Genomic DNA, 18,130 nt, shown 5'->3' with positions numbered 1-18,130 from the left:
GACGCTGCCATGCTCCTACCTTGATGATAATGGACTGAACCTCTGGACCTGTAGGCCAGTCCCAATTAAATGTTGTCCTTATAAGAGTTGCCTTAGTCATGGTGTCTTGTCGCAGCAGTAAAACCCTAAGGACCATAGGGCTGCTTTACAGGTTCAGAGGTCTAGTCCATTGTCATCATAGCTTGAAGCATGACAGCGTGCAGGCATGGCACTGGAGAAGAAGCCGAAGAGTTCTACATCTCCATCCACAGGCAGCAGAAGTAGCAACTGGGACACCCTGGCCAGACCTGAGCTTCTAAGACCTCAAAGTCCGCCTCCACAAGCCACACACCTCCTCCAACGAGGCCACACCCACTCCAACGAGGGCCACACCTAATAGTGCTGCTCCCTGAGGGCCACGCATTCAAACACAGGAGTCTCTGTGGTCATTCCTATTCAAACCACCATAGCAAACTTTTCTCTTTGAAAAAAAAGTTATTTATTATGGTATGTATTTGATGTGTGCATGCATACGCACGTGAGTGTATGAGAGAATGTGTGTGCATGTGCGGAGTTCATTGGGAAACTTTTTTATTTTTGAGCCCAGAGATCTGCCTACGCGTAGCCTCCTGATTATGGGATTAAAGCCGAGCACCACCACACCTGGCGGATTTGCCGGTTTCCACTGTGGGATCTAGGGCTAGAACTCAGGTTGACAGGTCTATGCACTAAGTGCTTTTTTTACCTAGCAATCCAGCGCAGGCCCAAACTTTTAAAGGGCCAGATAGTCAGACCGTCTCTGGTAATAATTTTTTCCTGGTGTAGTAGGAAAACAAGCATAGGGGCTGGAGAGATGGCTCAGTGGTTAAGAGCGCTGACTGCTCTTCCTAGAGATCCTGAGTTCAATTCCCAGCAACCACATGGTGGCTCACAACCATCTGTAATGGGATCTGATGCCCTCTTCTGGTGTGCATGAAGACAGCGACAGTATACTCACATAAAATAAAATCTTAAAAAAAAAAAGAAAAGAAAACAAGCATAGGCAAGAAGTAAAAAATTAAGCATGTTGTGTTCCAAAACTGAATACTGAAATTTGAATTTCATGTAATTTGGGCCTGGTCCAAAAAAGACATTCATCTTCTGATTTTTTTTAAATAACAAAAACAACAAAAACAAATCCTAAACAAACAAAAAGAACCCGGGCATCTGTTCTGAGTTTCCTTCCAGATTAAAAACAGTGGCAGCCTGAGCTGGATTGGTCCCAGAGGCAGCTTTAAGATGCTTTCAAACCCAGTAGCTAGGTCGTTTTCTAAGTGCGAGGGGCCAGCTTGCGTGCTTATGCAAAAGGTACACACTTTAGAAGTTGGCATAACTGTATGACAGGTGGGCAAGCGGTTTCCTAAAGGACTGGGAACCATCCCTGGCCCTGGGCCCCGGCTGGCCGTAAGCTCTATTTTTTTCTTTCTTTCTTTCTTTCTTATCTATGCCCCTCCCATCCTTCCCACCCCCACTCCCACCTCCACCCCCTTTCTTTTTAGAGAACAGGCTCTCACTACGCAGCCACGTCTAACAAGCAATAATCCTCCTGCCTCGACCCCCTCCCCCTCCCCCACCTCTTCCCCAAGGGAATGCTGGAACGAAGGAAAAGCCCGGCTTTGGTTTCCAAATCTCGCAGGTCCAAGATCTCAGGGGTGTGTGTCATCACTGCCTGGTCCGTCCCAGCTCGGCCCCTCCGCCCCCGGTAGTCACCAGGGGTGCCCGAGTAAGAGACCGCTCCCAGGGGGCCTTGGGAACCAATCAGATCGGCGCTACGCGCGCGCCGCTGACCTCGCGTCCGCCCTTGGCAGCCAATCACAGGTCGCCGTGGGCTAGTGCGCGCCGGCCGGGGCTTTGCCGTTGGAGCGGCAGGGCCCCGGAGGTCGTAGTGCTGGGCTTCCCGCGCAGCGCCTCGCGGGCCGGGGCGTCCGGGGAGGCTCGGGTACGCCAGCGGGGAGGTAAGGACAGGGGCGTGGCGCTGGTGACCTCTGCGGGAGCGACCGGGAGGGGACACCGGGTGAAGGCCTTCTGCGTGTCCCTGGGAAGCAAGCGTGGGTAGGCCGGGAGCCCGAGGACCCCCTCCTGGCAGTCCCGGGCACACACGTGCGCCCTCCTCTCTCAGGAGCTCCCCCATCCCGGGACTGGGCCTGCGCCCCTTAAATGCCTTTCCCATCGCCGAGGGACCCTGTGGCGCTTAGCTCACCTAAAGTCCTGGAGGCTGCAGACCTGCTACAGGGCTCGCCGACGCCTGCCTGGAATCTGTCGCCACCACTAGGGAGGAGGGAGGACCACATCGTGAGACCCATTCAAAAAAGTAGAGACAGACGGACGCCGGCTTTGTGAATGAAGCCCCACTCCCAGTTTGGAGATCAGCAGGCCCTTGGAGGCTTTAAAAAAATAACATTTATCTGCTCCCTTTCCATACAGCAATGTCTTGCTTATTTTATTGGCTATATGCCTCTTTGAACCCCAGTGCAGCTCTCGAGGGGGGGGTGCCCCAGCTCGCTAGTTTTGCTTTAAGCAGTGCTCTGTGGGCTGCGTTGTTTGGTTTACTGAGATACGGTTTTGGAAGGTAGCATATAAGATGCTTGTAATAACCATCCAGACGACAGGGTTGAGGGAGTAGCTTAGTTGGTAGAGTGCCCGCTTGCCTAGGACAGAGCCCCTGACTCATTTCCCAGTACTGGACGAACCGGTTGTGGTGACCTCATGCCCAGTACTTGGTTTAGTGGAGACAGAAGGCTGTTTTGTATCAAAGCAAACAAAACAGAAAACGAGGAAGTAAACAACTGTTAGGTAGTGAGGTAGAGTAAAATTTTTTACAGGTAAAATATAACTAAATCTTAAGAATTTTTTTTTCTCCTTCTGTCTGTTTACCCCAGGGATGTGACTTTCAGCTCTTGGACTCTCTGGAGTTGTTAAAAGTTACCGTGTACATCTACGGTAAGAGAAAAAAGCGGTCTCTCTTCTTCATTTTCTGACTTCTGTTTGCTCCTGTGATTAAAAATAAAACGTTACCGCGCGCGAGTGATGGCGGAAGGCAGAGGCAGGCGAGTCTCTGTGAGTTCGGGGCTAGCCTGGTCTACAGGGGTAGTTCCAGGACAGTCAAGGCTACATAGTGAGACCCTGTCTCGAAAACAGACAAATAAGCATTAGTGTTTTGGAATTTCTTCCAGGAATCTGAATGGGTAAGACAAGTTCAGGCCAGAATTCTGGAAGGAATTCTGGAACTTGCCAAGTTGCTTCCTCAAAGAGGAAGGAAGTGGTAGATGTACTCTTTTTACCTGAAGCCTTGAAAAGGAAAAAGTAGACACCGTGGATGCTCCGTGACGCCGACTTCCCTTTTCTTGAATCAAAAATCCGCAGTGGGAGGTGCAAATGAGTTGATACGTATTTCCTGAGATTCTGCTAATGCAGTAAAATGTTACACTGAATTCGTTCCCTCCCTGCCTCTTCATAGCCTGGGCTGGTTTATGTAGCTGAGGATTACCTTGAACTCCTAGTCTGCAACATTCCCTTCCCAAGTGATGTGGTGTAGCCCGATTTCCGGGTTCTTTTGTTCCCCTCAAGAATCTAAGGCCTTATTAATATTACCTTAGGGTCAGTTTGATGTATCAGGAAACACTATCAGGGCAAGGTGCTCGCTCTTACCTTTTGTGTGTGTGCAATATTTCTTTTTTTTTCCTGGAATAATTTTTTATTTTTTGAGATTACAATATAATTATGCCATTTCCTCCCTCCAGGCCCTCCCACGGACCTCCCTTGTATATAGACACAACCTGTTAAGTCTGAATGTTGCTGCCTGAATGTCTTCGGGCCTGGTCATCTGCTGTTCTTCCCCGGGGAAGGGTTAAGAACTTGGGAGGTTTCCCTGTTCCACATCAGCATCTCCTGACATGGAGGTGGCCAGGGAGCCATATTGGAGAAGTTTGATAGCTGTGTGGGTAATAGGAGGGCTAATTTCTTGGAAAATCTGGTAGGATTCTGCACTGAATACATCTGGACCTGGACTTTTTTTTTTTTTTTTTTTTTTTTTTTGGTTGGGAGACTTTGAGTTTCTGTTTGTATTTCTCTGGGTTTTTCTATGGGCAACATTTTCATTATCTGTCCCTTGGACATCTGGGTTGTTTCCCATTTCCTTCCCATTGTGGATCAGGTAGCCGAGAGTACAGCTGAGCAGTTATCTTTGAAGTAAAGAAGTAGGCGTCCTTTGCCGAGGAGGTGTGGCTGGGTCATGTGGTAGATTTAGTCTCAGCTTTTTGAGATTTCTCCACACTGATTTTCAGAGCGGCTGGGTTAATTTCAAACCCTGCCAACAGTGGTTGAGGGCTCCCTTTTACCCCACATGCTCTCCAGAAGTTCTTGTTGTCCCTAATAGCTAGGGACAGTGACCAGTTTTTGAGATTTTGAGACATTTCTTAGCCATTTTTATTTTGTTGAGAATTGTCTGTTCAGGGCCCAAATCCACTTTTTAATCCCCCCACCCCTTTGACTCAGCGTTTTTTGCGTTCTTTATATATTCTAGAAATGAACCCTCTATAGTTGTGTGTCCGTTAGAGGTGGCCCTGTGGCCTCCTGAGTTAATCGTTTCCCTGGCTGTGGGACACCTGTTTATGTTTATGAAGCTCCACTCGTTGGTCCTTGGCTTCATTCTTGGGGAAATGGATCCCTGTTCAGATTGTCTTTCCCTACCCCTAGATCCTGGAAGGCACTGCCTGCTTTCTTGTGGCAGTCCAGTGTTGCACATTTAGGTCTCTTGTCTGGAGTCCCCTGGAGTCAGCTTTTGTCAGTTACACTCTTTGTGTGTGGACATCCAGGTTTCCCACCACCATGTATTGAAGTCCTTTCTTCCCTTCAGCTTAACGATTGGTTCTGTTGTCAAATCGTAAGTGGCTGAATGCGTGTGCTCACGTCTGGGTCTCTTGAGTTTGTTCCACTGGGCTACGTGGCTGGCTGTGCCAGGTCCTTATTGGTTTTATGACTGTGGCTTTGGAACATCCCTGTTGGTTTGTTTACTTATTTTTGAGAGTGGTCTCTACATAGTCCTGGCTGTCCTGGAACTCACTGGTAGACCAGGCTGGGCTCACAGACCCCCCTCTGCCTCCTGAGTGCTGAGATTAAAGGCGTGGGCCACGTCTGCATGAGATGCATCTTAAGATCTGGTGCAGTAAATTCTTCAGCGCTGTTTGGTTTTTCAGGATTGTTTTTGCTCTCTGGTGTCTTTTGTGGTTCTGTATTAATCTTAGGATTTTTTTTCTCTATGTGAAGAATGAGATGGGAATGTTAATTGCATTGAGTTTATAAGTGGCTTTTAGTGAAAGTCATTTTCAGAATATTAATTCTGAATAATCCGTAAGCATGAGCGTGCGATGTCTTTACAACTCACTTTCTAGTGTCTTTGTCTTTTTTAGAGGCTTAAGGTTTTCATTGTAGATGTCTTTCATTGTTTAGGTGTAGTGTTCTGTCTGCATGTACACCTGCAGGCCAGAAGAGGGCATCGGATCCCATTACAGATGGCTGTGAGCCACTATGTGGTTGCTGGGAATTGAACTCAGGGCCTCTGGAAGAGCAGTCAGTGCTCTAACCACTGAGCCATCTCTCCAGCCCTGTTTCTTTTCTTTGACCCCTTATTGATGGGTGTGTGCCCATGACGATGTGACAGGGTGAGACAGCAGTACCTCCATCTTGTATTCTCCCTGAGGCCATTTTAGAATTGACTAGAATTTGATCTGTGTGAATATTAATTATTCTTGGGTAGGAGCCCAAGGTCAGGATACCCCAGCTAACTTATCTTGGCCTCTGTTAAGCTGTCTGCTTATGTGAAATCTCTCCCTTCGGCTAACTGATATCTTAGTTTCTATTAAACTGCTTGCTTGCACAAAGCACCCCTCCCCTCAGCTACAGAGACAGCAGAATCCGGATTTTGCCTTTAAGACCCGTATTCTAATGCTCGGCACCACACTTGGATCCCAGCTATGAGTATAGTCCCAGCAAGCTGGAAAGAAGACTTAAAATGTCCTCCGCTGGTAGCAGTTGCTTGATGTCCTGATTTCCTATTTGTACCCTTGCTGCTTCCTTATGCCTTGGGGCTCCTGCTCCGAGAAGGGTGGGAAGTATGGTCCTCCCTGTCCCCATCCTGACCTCCTTTGGTGGGATTGGCTGCCACTTTCTCTCCATCCATTTAGGATGATGCTGGCTGTGGGCTTCTCATATATAGCTCTGACTGTGTTGTACTGCGTTCGCGCTAGTCCTGCTTTCTGTAGGGCTTTTATCAAGAAGGCATGTTGGCCATAGTCTGTCTTGACAAGGAAGCCATGGGAACCATCTAGTTATAGTGTATCCACTGTCAGGGAGGTAGTTTCTTCTGAGCCATTTTCAGTGACTATCTGCGTGATCTATCTCCATGGATGCAGAAAAAGTGTGTCAGCATCTCTAGGCTGCTGGTTCATATGACAGACAGTTCTTTAAAACATTTTCCCCATTTTTCCTATTCCGTTTCCCCACCAGTTGTATCATTTTACAGTCGCACAGCCTGAGGAATCCAGCGCCCTTGCTGACAGCTACTTCCCCTTTCTAAACTTGTAATAGCTGTTGTAGTTGCTGTGAGGTGATAGCTAGTAATTGTAATTTGCATTTCTCTGGTATTTGTGATGTTGAACACCATTTCATATACTTTTTTGACTAGTACATTGTCATTTGAGAACGTCGATTAAATTAAAATCTTTTGCCCAGTTTTTTTTTTTTAATAATTTTTTTAAAGATTTATTCATTTATTATATATAAGTACACTGTAGCTGTCTTCAGATACACCAGAAGAGGGCATCGGATCTCTTTACAGATGGTTGTGAGCCACCATGTGGTTGCTGGGAATTGAACTCATGACCTCTGGAAGAGCAGTCGGGTGCTCTTAACCGCTGAGCCATCTCTCCAGCCCTTTGCCCAGTTTTTAACTGGGTTGCTGTGTTAGCATTTGTAGATGCTATGACAAAATGCCTGGAAGAACAGCCTAAGGCTTGAAGCTTCCACTCGGAGGGTGCAGTTAGGAGTCTGCACTGACTTGCCTACTGCAAGAGGCAGCTTCTTTACCAAACCCTGAATAACATTAATCCACAGGTATAAATACCAGTGTTTGGAAGGTGGATGAATATTTAGAAGAACCACAGGAGGTTCCCTCCTAGGGCTTGTGACTTCCCCAACCCTTGTCTTGACCAGGTTGACAATTCCAGGCATGAATTGGCGTCTTGTAGAACTGGTGTCCATGTCATTGTTACGTGGATACCATTGTGGAAGCAGTAGGTATCTCATCTGGCGGCTTAGTACTGCGGCATGAGAGTGTGCACTAGACAAACCCAGGAAGGCCTTCTCCAGTGGCCTGGGTAGTGCCTTCCAGCAGCAGCGAGAGCGACCATCAGAAAGACAGCCTCCAGCCTGTGGGTTTCAGCATGGTTTTTGTGTGTCCTGCTTCCACACTGTGGGGTCACCTCAGTAATAGATAACCCTTACCATATTAGCCGTGGTAAACAATCAGGCAAGGGCAGTAACCTGTGTAGCCTGTGTTGTTTGGGGAGGCCCGGGAGTTTCCCACATCAGTAACACAGGATGTTCCTACCCCTAGGATTAAGATTTTTCATTTAGGGGCTGGGGATTTAGCTCAGTGGTAGAGCGCTTACCTAGGAAGCGCAAGGCCCTGGGTTCGGTCCCCAGCTCCGAAAAAAAGAACCAAGAAAAAAAAAAAAGATTTTTCATTTAATAAACCCTGAATTCTAGAGGAAGTATTGTTCACCCATGTAGCAGGGTGCCTCTGTTTAAACTTTAGGAAACAACAAAACAAAACAAAACAAAAAAAAACACCCCTGTATTTTTAAATAGCTTTCAAAGATTTTTACTCTTAATTTTATAGAGTTTTTAATGTTTTTAATTTTAATTTTTAATTTATATTGTGCTCCTTTGCTAAAAGTGCTTGCTCTGAAAGTTTTCTGGTGGAGCCATTAGAACTTCTGGCTCCCCCCCCCCCCCCCCCCCCCCCCCCCCGGAGCTGGGGACCAAACCCAGGGCCTTGCGCTTCCTAGGCAAGCGCTCTACCACTGAGCTAAATCCCCAACCCTCCATTAGAACTTCTGTGTGGCAAAATCATCATCTAAGCTAGATTTCAGGTATCGTGCTTTTTAGGGTCTTATGTAAATCCTCAATATAATAAACATTGGGAGGCTGCAAAATTTGTTTTGTTTTGTTTTGTTTTACATAATCCTGATGGCCATTTAGTTCTGAAGTTATCTTCTCATATTTGTCACATCAGAAAGAATGGCAGTCATTTTGATTTTTGTTTGTTGTCTTAGTTATGGTTTTAATTGCTGTGATGAGACACCATGACCATGGCAACGTGTGTGTATGTATGTATGTATGCATGTATGCATGTATGCATTCAGTTTTGATGTTGTTGGTATTTGGCCTTTGCGTATGTCTGTGTGAGGGAGTCAGAACTCGAGTTACAGACAGTTGTGAGCTGCCCTGTGGTCGCTGGGAATTGAACCTGGGTTCTTTGGAAGAGCAGCCAGTGCTCTTAGCCGCTGACCAGCTCTGACCTCTCCAGCCCGGACCACAACTCTTATGAAGGACAACATTTATTTGGAGCTGGTTCAGAGGTTTAGTACATTATTGTCGTGTCAGGAAGCATGGCAGTGTGCAAAGAGACGTGGAGCTGGAGAGCTAGCTGAGAGCTCTACATCAGATCTGCAGGCAGCAGGAAGAGAGTGACGCTGGTCCCGGCTCGAGTGTCTGACGCCTCAGCCCGCCCCCAGTGACACACTTCCTCCAACAAGGCTATCATTCCCTATGGGGGCTATAGAGTGTCATTCCCTATGGGGGCTATAGAATGCCATTAAAAATGTTCAAGGCCCTGAGAACACGACTGGATTCGGGCTGGGGTTCTCCCACTGAATGTATGGCAGTTCCTAGAGCCGCGGCTTGGGAGTTGTGGCTTGTGGTTAATGGGCAGTGTTGGGGGTGTTTCTAAACATCTGCCAGGTACTTAGAAGCTCCCACAGAAGAGGTGCCCGGTTCTGAAAGTCAGTAGTGCTTGGGTTGAGACAAACTGGGGTTGATTGCAAAATAAATCAGTCTGTTGACTCCAAAGAACAGTGTTTTCTAATTCATTTCATTTGGGCCTGCTTTACACTCTTTTATCGGTGTTGGAAATAGAATGTGTAAGTAGCCGTGGGAGAAGGGCAGTTTTTCTTATGCTTAGAATATATTTTTCAGTTAACTTCCAAGGCGTTTATAGAAATAAATGATCTTACACAGCTAAAGAACTAATATTCAAATTAAAATATCATGCATGTTATGTATCTAGATGTTAGTTTAATTTTATAGATAGGATTATGTTGGTCCTGGTGAGATGGCTTGGAGTAAAGGTGTACACTGGTGCCGCCTGAGACCGTCTGTGCTCAGTTTCCAGAGCCATGTGCCACATAGACACCCACACAAAATAAGTAAATTGCTGGGTCCAGCGTTTCCTTGGTGGGGACAGAACGACATGATTCCTGCCCCTGGGACAGGGCCAGCCAATGTGGCCCTGTATAATAGTGTATATATTTTACAGTCCTTCTTTATGGAATGCCCTCCCTGTTAACAATAATGACTCCATGATAACCAGAGACAGCAATGTCAGGGAGGCGAAGGTGTGGCTGATGTGTCCGCAAAATGGTAAATGCTGGGACTTTCAAGACGGCCCTTAAGGCTGGAGAAAAGAACTCTAAAAACATGAGTTTGAGAATACATAGTTTCTCAATTATGCAAAAAAATGAAGAATGCAATATGAATTATTCTCGAATCTAAAGGAACCAGCTTGTCAGAAAGATAGAAAGGCAAGCAGATTCCTGAGTTCAAGGTCAGCCTGGGAGACAGCAAGTTCAGGCCCAGGTGACGTAGAAATGGTAATTTCAGCAAGGAGTCTCACCCGGCTGGCTTATCCGTGCTTAACAGAGGCAGGCAGATCTCTGTATTTTTTGCAGTATTAAAAGGAAATGTTTGCTGTCTCATAAGAATTAAGGTCTGGAGTCATGGGATGCTGACTCATGGGAAAATCAGAAGGAACCTGAAGTAAATGAATGGATTGGTGTAGAAAATAACAGACTGGGCTACGATCTGCGGACGTTGAACTGGCCAGAGGGTTCTATAGAATAGCAGGAGAGAACTGCTTGGAGAACTGTCTTGATCAGAATGTGCACCCATACACGCACGCACGCACACAGGGGAGGAAGTGGGAGCGGGGAGAGAGAAGGCTAGAAAGCTGTCTTCTTTTTTTTTTTTTTCTTTTTTTTTTTTTTGGAGCTGGGGACCGAACCCAGGGCCTTGCGCTTGCTAGGCAAGCACTCTACCACTGAGCTAAATCCCCAACCCCTTAGAAAGCTGTCTTGAGCAGAATATAAGCCACCAGCTTCAATCTACGATTTGACTCAAGTCGTTTGTTTTCGTTGCTTCTGGACGTCCCTTCCTCAGTACCCCTCTCCAAGCTGAGACTATTCCTTGGCAGTAAATAAAAAATATAATTGAGTAAAAGATAATGCTGGTTTGAAGGCTGTATTAAAATGGCTTTCTTGGAGATCTTCAGAATTTGCTGATTTATGTCTGCAGTTTTTCAGAGCACCAGTAGTAATTGGTTGAACCACATTTTTTTCTTTTAATTCTCTGAGATCGAGTCTTATTACGTAGCTCTAGCTTTCTTGGAATTCACTATGAACCTCAAATTCAGAGTCCCACCTACTTCTGGTCCCCAAGGGCTGGGGCTAAGGGCGTGCGCCATTACTGCCGGGCTCAGAAGGCATTTCCTTGGTTTATCCTCCTTACGTTCCTTGAGGTGTTTGCTTGGGTCCTCTTTGGATTTGTTGAATTCTGTGATTGTTTATAATGTTCTGTTAAATTCTATGTCCTGAGTTTAGTCACGGCAATTCCCTGTAGAGAACACTTGCATGGGACTGCTGGTCTTGAGGGCACATAAGGTCTCCGTCTTCTACACTGTTGTCTAGTGGGACTCAAACATCTGGGTTTGTGTCTTTGTGTGTCTGATGTTGAGGAGAAGTTTGATGCTGCTTTTGCTCTTGTCTGAGCTCATGATTTCAAGTCAGGTAGGAGAGAGCACAACTAGTCCTTCAGATGCTCATCGTAGATCGTTGGCTGGAGTGACTGGGGTAGCTCCAGTTCACTGCTGACCTGTGTGAAGGAGGGTGGGGTGAGAATGCTTTGGTGAAGACCAAGAAAGTCATCTTGTGTGGCTCCTGGTTGGGCTGGGCCTGGAGGGCTGCAGGTGTGTGGGGACTTGGTCAGACTCAGCAGAAGAGCACACAGTAGGCCTAGACTGATAGCTTGGAGGTGCAGCACCACCTGGACCTGGGTGCGTGGCATGAGGTAAAGGCCCTGGGTTCACTACAAGCGAAGGCAGATTTGGCTTGGTTGGGCCTGGGTCTGGAGGGTAGGGACTGAGAGGAGGCAGGTGGGGTGAGAAGGCTCACCAAGGAGAGCTTACTGGTGGAGCTCCTGCCTGGGTTTGCAAGGCTGCTTGACTAGGTGATGCTGGGTGAGAGTCCTGGGTCACAGTAGGCAACAGAGCTAATGGGTGTGCCTCCTGCCCAGGTCTGGGCCTTGGAGGTTGGGATAGAATGGGGGTGGCACTGACTGAGTGTCCTTGATGTTTATAACCACCTCAAAGTCTTTTCTGAGAAAACTAAGTCCTTTTCCTGTGCTCACTGATGTGTGTGTGTTTGCACTCAGGTGGCAGTGTGTGTGGAGCAAGTGCTGGCCACACTCGTCGGGAAGCACAGTAGAAATGGAGCAGCCGTACGTGGTGGACGATGACGAGTCAGACCCAGAACCACAGCCACGCTCCCAAGAACCCATCCAAGTCCTCGATGAGGACGACTCGGAGGACGCCGAGCTGATCTTTGTGGGGGTGGAGAATGTAAAGGAGGACGCCGAGCTCATCTTTGTCGGCGTGACTTCAACCTCACAGCCAGCCAACTCGAACATCTTGAACAGAGTCACCCCGGGTTCACGGTTAAAAAGAAAGCATGACCGACTTAGAGAGACCACTACTCAAAGACTGCAGCCCTCACCTCCGGCCGCCCCCACATCAGAGGCAGCGATCGTCTTGCCGGTGTCTCCAGCGGAGTCAAGATCAACAGACAGTCCTATCATTATCGAGCCTTTGTCCGAGTCTGATTATAAAAGTAATTCACAAGTTGTGCCTAGTAGCTCTTCAAAGTGCTGTTCACCTCTGGCTACGCTCTCCAGCTCAGAGAGTGGCCCAGCAAGGGCAGCGTGCTCAGGAGGAGGTTTGAATGAAAGTCTGTATGTATCGAAGTGCCATTTTTCCATAAACCCACAGAGGCCTGAACGTAGCATCGAGATTGTAGAAGAGCTCTCTTCAGCCTTGCCCCCTTCGGGTCCTTTCCATACCTCGAATGCGCAGCAGAGGACGCCTTCCCTTGAGGCTCCCAAATCACTGAACCTTTTTGTGAACGGGGCGCCTCTGTCAGGGGACCCTGTCCACCCTCGCCAGGACAGTGGGTCGGTGGACACAGACTTCTCGAGTCTAGCAAGTCCAGAGACTTTTGATCCCAAGAAGGGAAGTTTGACTCTGTTGCTTAGTGACTTTTATTACGGACAGTATAAGGGGGAAGGCAAGCCGGAACAGAAGACCCACACAACCTTTAAATGCCCCAGCTGCTCGAAAGCGCTAAAAAATGTGAAGTTTATGAACCACACCAAACATCACCTGGAGCTGGAGAGGCAGGGGAGTGACGAGGCCTGGGAGAGCCACACCACCTGTCTGCGCTGCCACCGGCTGTTTGCGTCCCCGTTCCAGCTGGAGTGCCACATCGACCGTGTGCACACAGCGCCAGACCCTTGTGTGGTCTGCAAAATCTGTGAGTTGTCATTTGAAACAGAGCAGGTCCTTTTAGAGCACATGAAGGACAACCACAAGCCCGGGGAGATGCCCTACGTGTGCCAGGTCTGCAAGTACAGGTCGTCGGTCTTTGCTGACGTGGAGACACATTTTACCAAGTGCCACGTGAACACGAAGAACCTGCTGTGTCCCTTCTGTCTGAAGATCTTCAGAACGGGGATGCCGTACATGTGCCACTGCCGGGGCCACTGGGAACGCAACGGCCACCAGTGCTCCAAGTGCCGGCTGCAGTTTCTAACCTTTAAGGAGAAAATGGAGCACAAGACCCAGTGCCACCAGATGTTCAGGAAGCCCAAGCAGCTGGAAGGGCTGCCTCCCGAGACGAAGGTGGTGATTCAGGTGTCAGTGAAGCCTGTGGAGGCGGAGTCTGTGGAAGTTGCGTCAATCACCGTGAGCACAACCGACTGGGAGCCATCTTGCCCCAGATCTCAAGGCAGACTTTCCCAGAAGCCCCATTAACGCTAACCGGGTCAGAACACAGACCCTTCAGAGAGAGAAGACTACAGACCCGCACGTCGGCTAGTCGCTGGCTGGCCCCCAGGACGATGCACTGATGAACAGATCTGTTTATCTTTAATTTTGCGATAACACAGGGTTTGCTTGTTTAGTGTTTGAGGGTTTCTCTTGTTCTCACTTAGTGCTGGCGCTCGACCACGGCTTCACAAAGAACAAGCAAGTGCTCTCCCACCCCATTCCGCAGCTACAGCGTTTTCCGAGTGAGCAGCGAGTGCTACTTAAAATACATCTGGGTTTCACCTTAAGTGTCTGGCTTCACACCAGGAAGATGTCTGTGTCTGTGTCCTCGTGAGTGGAAGGCAGGCTAAACCTATTTATTAGTATTTCATGTAACCCTCAGTTTGAGAGCTCTTTTTGGAGTTTGGGGGGCTCACAAGGCCTCACCTCTCCCTGAAGATCCTTACGCAGTCTGCGCTTGCTGTAGGAGGGAGAGAGACCAATTCTTCTTTTTTGAGAGCCATCTTAAGTGGTATAGCATGGGCAAGTGGACAGCCACACGTCCCTTTCAGTCTTGAAGCCAAAGAAGGAATCCTGCCTGAATGTCTTTACCTAAAAGAGTGTCCGAGGAGGCCGAGCCATTCTGTAGAAGGCCCATGTTTGTGAAAGGCCCTCGCAAACATTAAAAGCACAGCTGTGCGTTCTCAGCGCCACGGGAAGCAGCAGCGGCGGGTAGAAGACTGGGAGGGAGCCGACGACCATGACCACGGGCTCGTTTTGCTTGATGCTTAGGGTAGCTAGAGTTATCCACTCTCTGTTCGGCCTTGGCTAGCTGTGATTGAAGAACTGGCCATGCCCTCACGGCCACAGCAGTAAAGCAAGTTGTCCTTTCCCAAGGAAAGAAGTCGTGGCATTTGTAGTTTGAAGTGTGTTGATTGAACCTTAGGTATAACTGAAAAGGTTTGGGAAAATGGCATCTGTCCAGTTTATGGCCTGGGCTGAACTTAGTTGTACTCAAGCTGTAATAGGAACTTGCCCAATGATATTGGACATAGCACAAACAGTAGACCAGGGTGACTAGAACTTAACCCTCTGTGGGGCCTTTGTTCTTCAATCCATGTGTGGGACGGAGTGGGTGAAGCTTGCCATTTGGTGCCCTGGTGCTTTTTTTCCCCCTTGGTGCTAGGGAATAAACCCAGGGCCTTACATGTACCACGTAAGGGCTCTGCCACTGAACTAACTCCCTAGTCACCATTTGTGTCTTGTCTCATAGGTGGCTAGAATGTCTGTGTAATTTCCCTTTGTTGGGTGTATAACTCCCGAGTTGATCACACTAATATTGCTTGGGTCTTACTTGAAGCACTTTTGTGTGCGAGATTATGTCCTAAATGAAGACTTGCCTTTTCCCATGTGATATAGTGACTCAGCTGGTCACTAGTCTATGGAGGAACAACTTTTCGTAGAACTGTAGAGCATCCTCTGAGGATTGGTCTTCACCTTCAGTAGCATTAGCTCTTTCTGTAAATCTCCAGAGCTGTCCTTGAGCCTGGCCCAGTGCCACCTGTTGTCCCTCCACCTCCAGCCCAGGTGACCAGCTGCTGCTGCTTATCCCTTAAGGAGTCTGGGTGCATGCTGGCTGTAGACACTGGTCTCAAAAACTCTCTGAGTTTCCCTATCCTTTCTTTAAAGGTACCTTATCTTGCTGGGTGTGGTAGCACACACTGGTAATTAATTAGAGCTCTTGGGAGACCGGAAGATCTGCAGTTCACACTCAGCCTGAGCTCTTCAGTGAGTTCCAAGGTACCCAGCAAGACCCTGTCCCTTAACAACAAAAGAGTCAGTGGGGACAGGTTCCTTAGATGTCCCTGTCCCATTTTTCCTTCCTCGGTTTAGTGAAGTTTCCCTAGATTCCATGAAAAAATGAGCAGAGGTTTTCGCCAGGTCATGGCCATTGATCGACTGTGATCTGTCTCCTTACTATTTTGATGGGCCTTTTCAGTGATTTCTTTTTTCCTTTTTTTTTTTTTTTTTTTTTTTTTTGGCCATGTCACGCTCGCTCTCACGCTCTGTTTTCCCTGTACCTTTTTTTTTTTTCTTTTCTTTTCTTTTTTTTTTTTTCTTTTTTTCGGAGCTGGGGACCGAGTACCTTTCCTTTAGATGTAGGAGGTGTATTTGTTCCCCTTGTTCTGGAGGAAAATCCCATCATCTATGAAATGAGTCTGCAGACTTATGTACTGTCTGTGGTAAAAGTGAGAACCCTCTTAGACCTGTGTTGTCTTCAGCCCAATAGCTGTGGTTTTCTGTTTCACTAAAGCAGGCTCCGAAGGAGTACAGACTGTTGTTTACTGCTAAGGGAGGCCCAGGGCTCTGGCTCCTGCCTACCTGCTTCTCCTGTCCCCTGCCGCTGTCCAACAGACTCCCCCGGTACTGCACTGTTGTGACTGACCTGGCCGTTCCTCAGTAAATTCCCGATCCCTCCTGTGCAGAAGCTGCGGGCTGTTCCCTTGTCACAGTGCTTTCCCTAAGCCTGCATGGCTGCTACCTCACTTGTGGTTATTAAGCTTATCAAGATTTTTAGAGTGACTCGAAATGTCCCCTGCTTCTGAAGCCCTATGTACCCTTCTCTTGGAAGGCAATTACCTCTCCCTGCAGCTTTCTTCTCCTCTCTGCAACCTAGCCAAGTTTCCTAGTCGCAGAACTTGAGGAAGAAATCGTTAGCAAGAGCTTTGGTTCGTCTTAGAAGTGAGCTAGCTTAAGTCCATTTTTGTGCCTCTAACACAAAGAAGTAGAGTGAGCTGAGTCTCTGGAAGCTTTCTGTTTTATATTGACAGCTCTATCTATTTTTAAAGCAATGTCACTTTGTTTTGTTTACACATGAATTAAATATTTGTCAAGATTACTATTTTGTTACTCTGTGAAGTTGGTTGCTTGTTTTACCAAATAAAAGTTATTATTTTAATGTTGCCAAAGTTATTTATAAGAACTAGTAATTAGAATAAAGCATTTTGTGGAAACCTTTTGTGTCTTTTTGTTTTTACTTTGAGCACCATGTATTTTAGTTTAATTTTTGTTTTGTGTCTTCTGCAGTTGAGTTTATTATTTTTCTTTTTTTCTTGGATATTTTATATATTTACATTTTAAATGCTATCCCCTTTCCTCCCTGACTTTATTTTTACCACCTCATTGGTTATAACTTGTAAGTGATATGTTCAATAAAGCTAATAGTCTTCTTTAATTTTAATTTTATTTATTATTATTGTGTGCATGATTTGTGTGTAGGGGTGTGGGTGCATCTGTGTCACCACACATGTATGGAGGTCAGAGGACAACATTTTGGGGTTGGTTCTACTCTGGGATCTGAGGACTGAACCCTGGCTGTTAAACTTTTTTTTCTTTCTATTGATTGTGAATTTCACACTATGCACTCCGATCCTACTGAGCTCCTGTCCCTCCGTATCCACTTCCCCAACCTTGCAACTTCCCTTCCCTAAATTCAAAACAAAAAGCAAACAAAAGAAAAAACACCTAAAACTGGGGACCGAACCCAGGGCCTTGTGCTTGCTAGGCAAGCGTTCTACCGCTGAGCTAAATCTCCAACTCCCACCGTATACCCTCTTGACCAAACAAACAGTTCTACTTGCAAATATTCATTGCCATGAGTCCTTGGTCTGGTTTGGGGCCCCTGGCTTCTGTTACACCATCAATACTGCGTCCTTACCAGGACCCCATATTGTTGCCCTGGGCCGTGTCACGTGCTCCAGCGGTCCATTGTTGGGGCGAGCCAACCCAAAGCCCTGAACCTGGGCCTGGATGGTACCTGAGTTGTTTGCTCACCAGCTCTGCTGTGCTTGCTTAGGGGAGGGCCAGAGCCCGCTGGCCTGCACTGCCCCGCAAGGGACCGGGTCTGCTCTCCCCAGTGGGAAGGAGTGGAACCAGCTCTCCCACTCTCACCCTTGACCAGCTCTTCTTGAGCTGCCCAGGTGAAGTGTGGGACGACCAACTCTTACATTCTTCAGCTACTGAGGGGTGGGTCAGCTCTGCTGAGCTTTTGGACATCAACATGGCCCCCAGGCAGCCCTGAACAGAGACATGTTGGTGAGCTTTGGTGATAACAGGGCCCTGGATGTTGAATAGGTCCTTTCTGCTGCAGGACCACGGGCGGGAGAGTTGGGGGTGTGGGGGTGACATCACCATGGCCTCAGGTGGCAGTGCAGGCTCCTCACATCAGACTGTTCCTCAGCATGCTCCTTATAGGGCGCAAACTGTTCAGCTTCTCCTTCTCTCCCATCTTTCCACTCAACGCTCGCTCATTATCGCTCGCTCATTATAGTGGCTCCTGCGTGTCAGGGGTCAGGTGCCTTGGACCATTACCTAGTGAGCCATCTCATTAATGCATTGTTGGTTTTAAATGAGACTTGGTATCAAGGGTCCACGATTGTGTTGCTTAAGAATTTCAATTTCCACTTTAGAATCTTTAAAGAGAGTGGTATTTTTGTTGAACACTTAATAAGTCTTTTTTTTTTTTCTTTACTAAATAAAGGTTTTGGTCTGTGTAGTGACACACACTGTTAATCTCAGCTCTTGGGAGGCAGAGGCTGTTGGGTCTCTGAATTCATAGCCAGGTAAGACTCCAAGGGAGACCCTGTCTCAATAAATAAGTAAACAAACCAAACAGAAACCAAACCAACAAGGTTTTGCCTG

The 18,130-nt window shown here is 47.5% G+C and overlaps 1 protein-coding gene across 1 annotated transcript; it reads left to right on the top strand.

Annotated features, from left to right (window-relative positions):
* The first annotated feature begins 1,836 nt into the window (after window positions 1-1,836).
* On the top strand, window positions 1,837-16,670 carry Zfp280b (zinc finger protein 280B). Its single transcript, NM_001419514.1, has 3 exons — window positions 1,837-1,973; window positions 2,898-2,958; window positions 11,782-16,670. The coding sequence occupies exon 3, from the start codon at window positions 11,837-11,839 to the stop codon at window positions 13,433-13,435; it is 1,599 nt and encodes a 532-aa protein (NP_001406443.1). The 5' UTR covers window positions 1,837-1,973; window positions 2,898-2,958; window positions 11,782-11,836; the 3' UTR covers window positions 13,436-16,670.
* The last annotated feature ends 1,460 nt before the right edge of the window (window positions 16,671-18,130 follow it).

This window comes from Rattus norvegicus, chromosome 20, assembly GCF_036323735.1.
Source record: "Rattus norvegicus strain BN/NHsdMcwi chromosome 20, GRCr8, whole genome shotgun sequence".
NCBI lineage: Eukaryota > Metazoa > Chordata > Mammalia > Rodentia > Muridae > Rattus > Rattus norvegicus.
Note: the sequence above shows the minus strand (reverse complement) of the source record. Positions and strands in the feature narration are given on the sequence as shown.

Excerpts from the sequence above, each read along its gene's own strand:
- Zfp280b (NM_001419514.1), top strand. The coding sequence starts at position 11,837 with ATGGAGCAGCCGTACGTGGTGGACGATGACGAGTCAGACCCAGAACCA.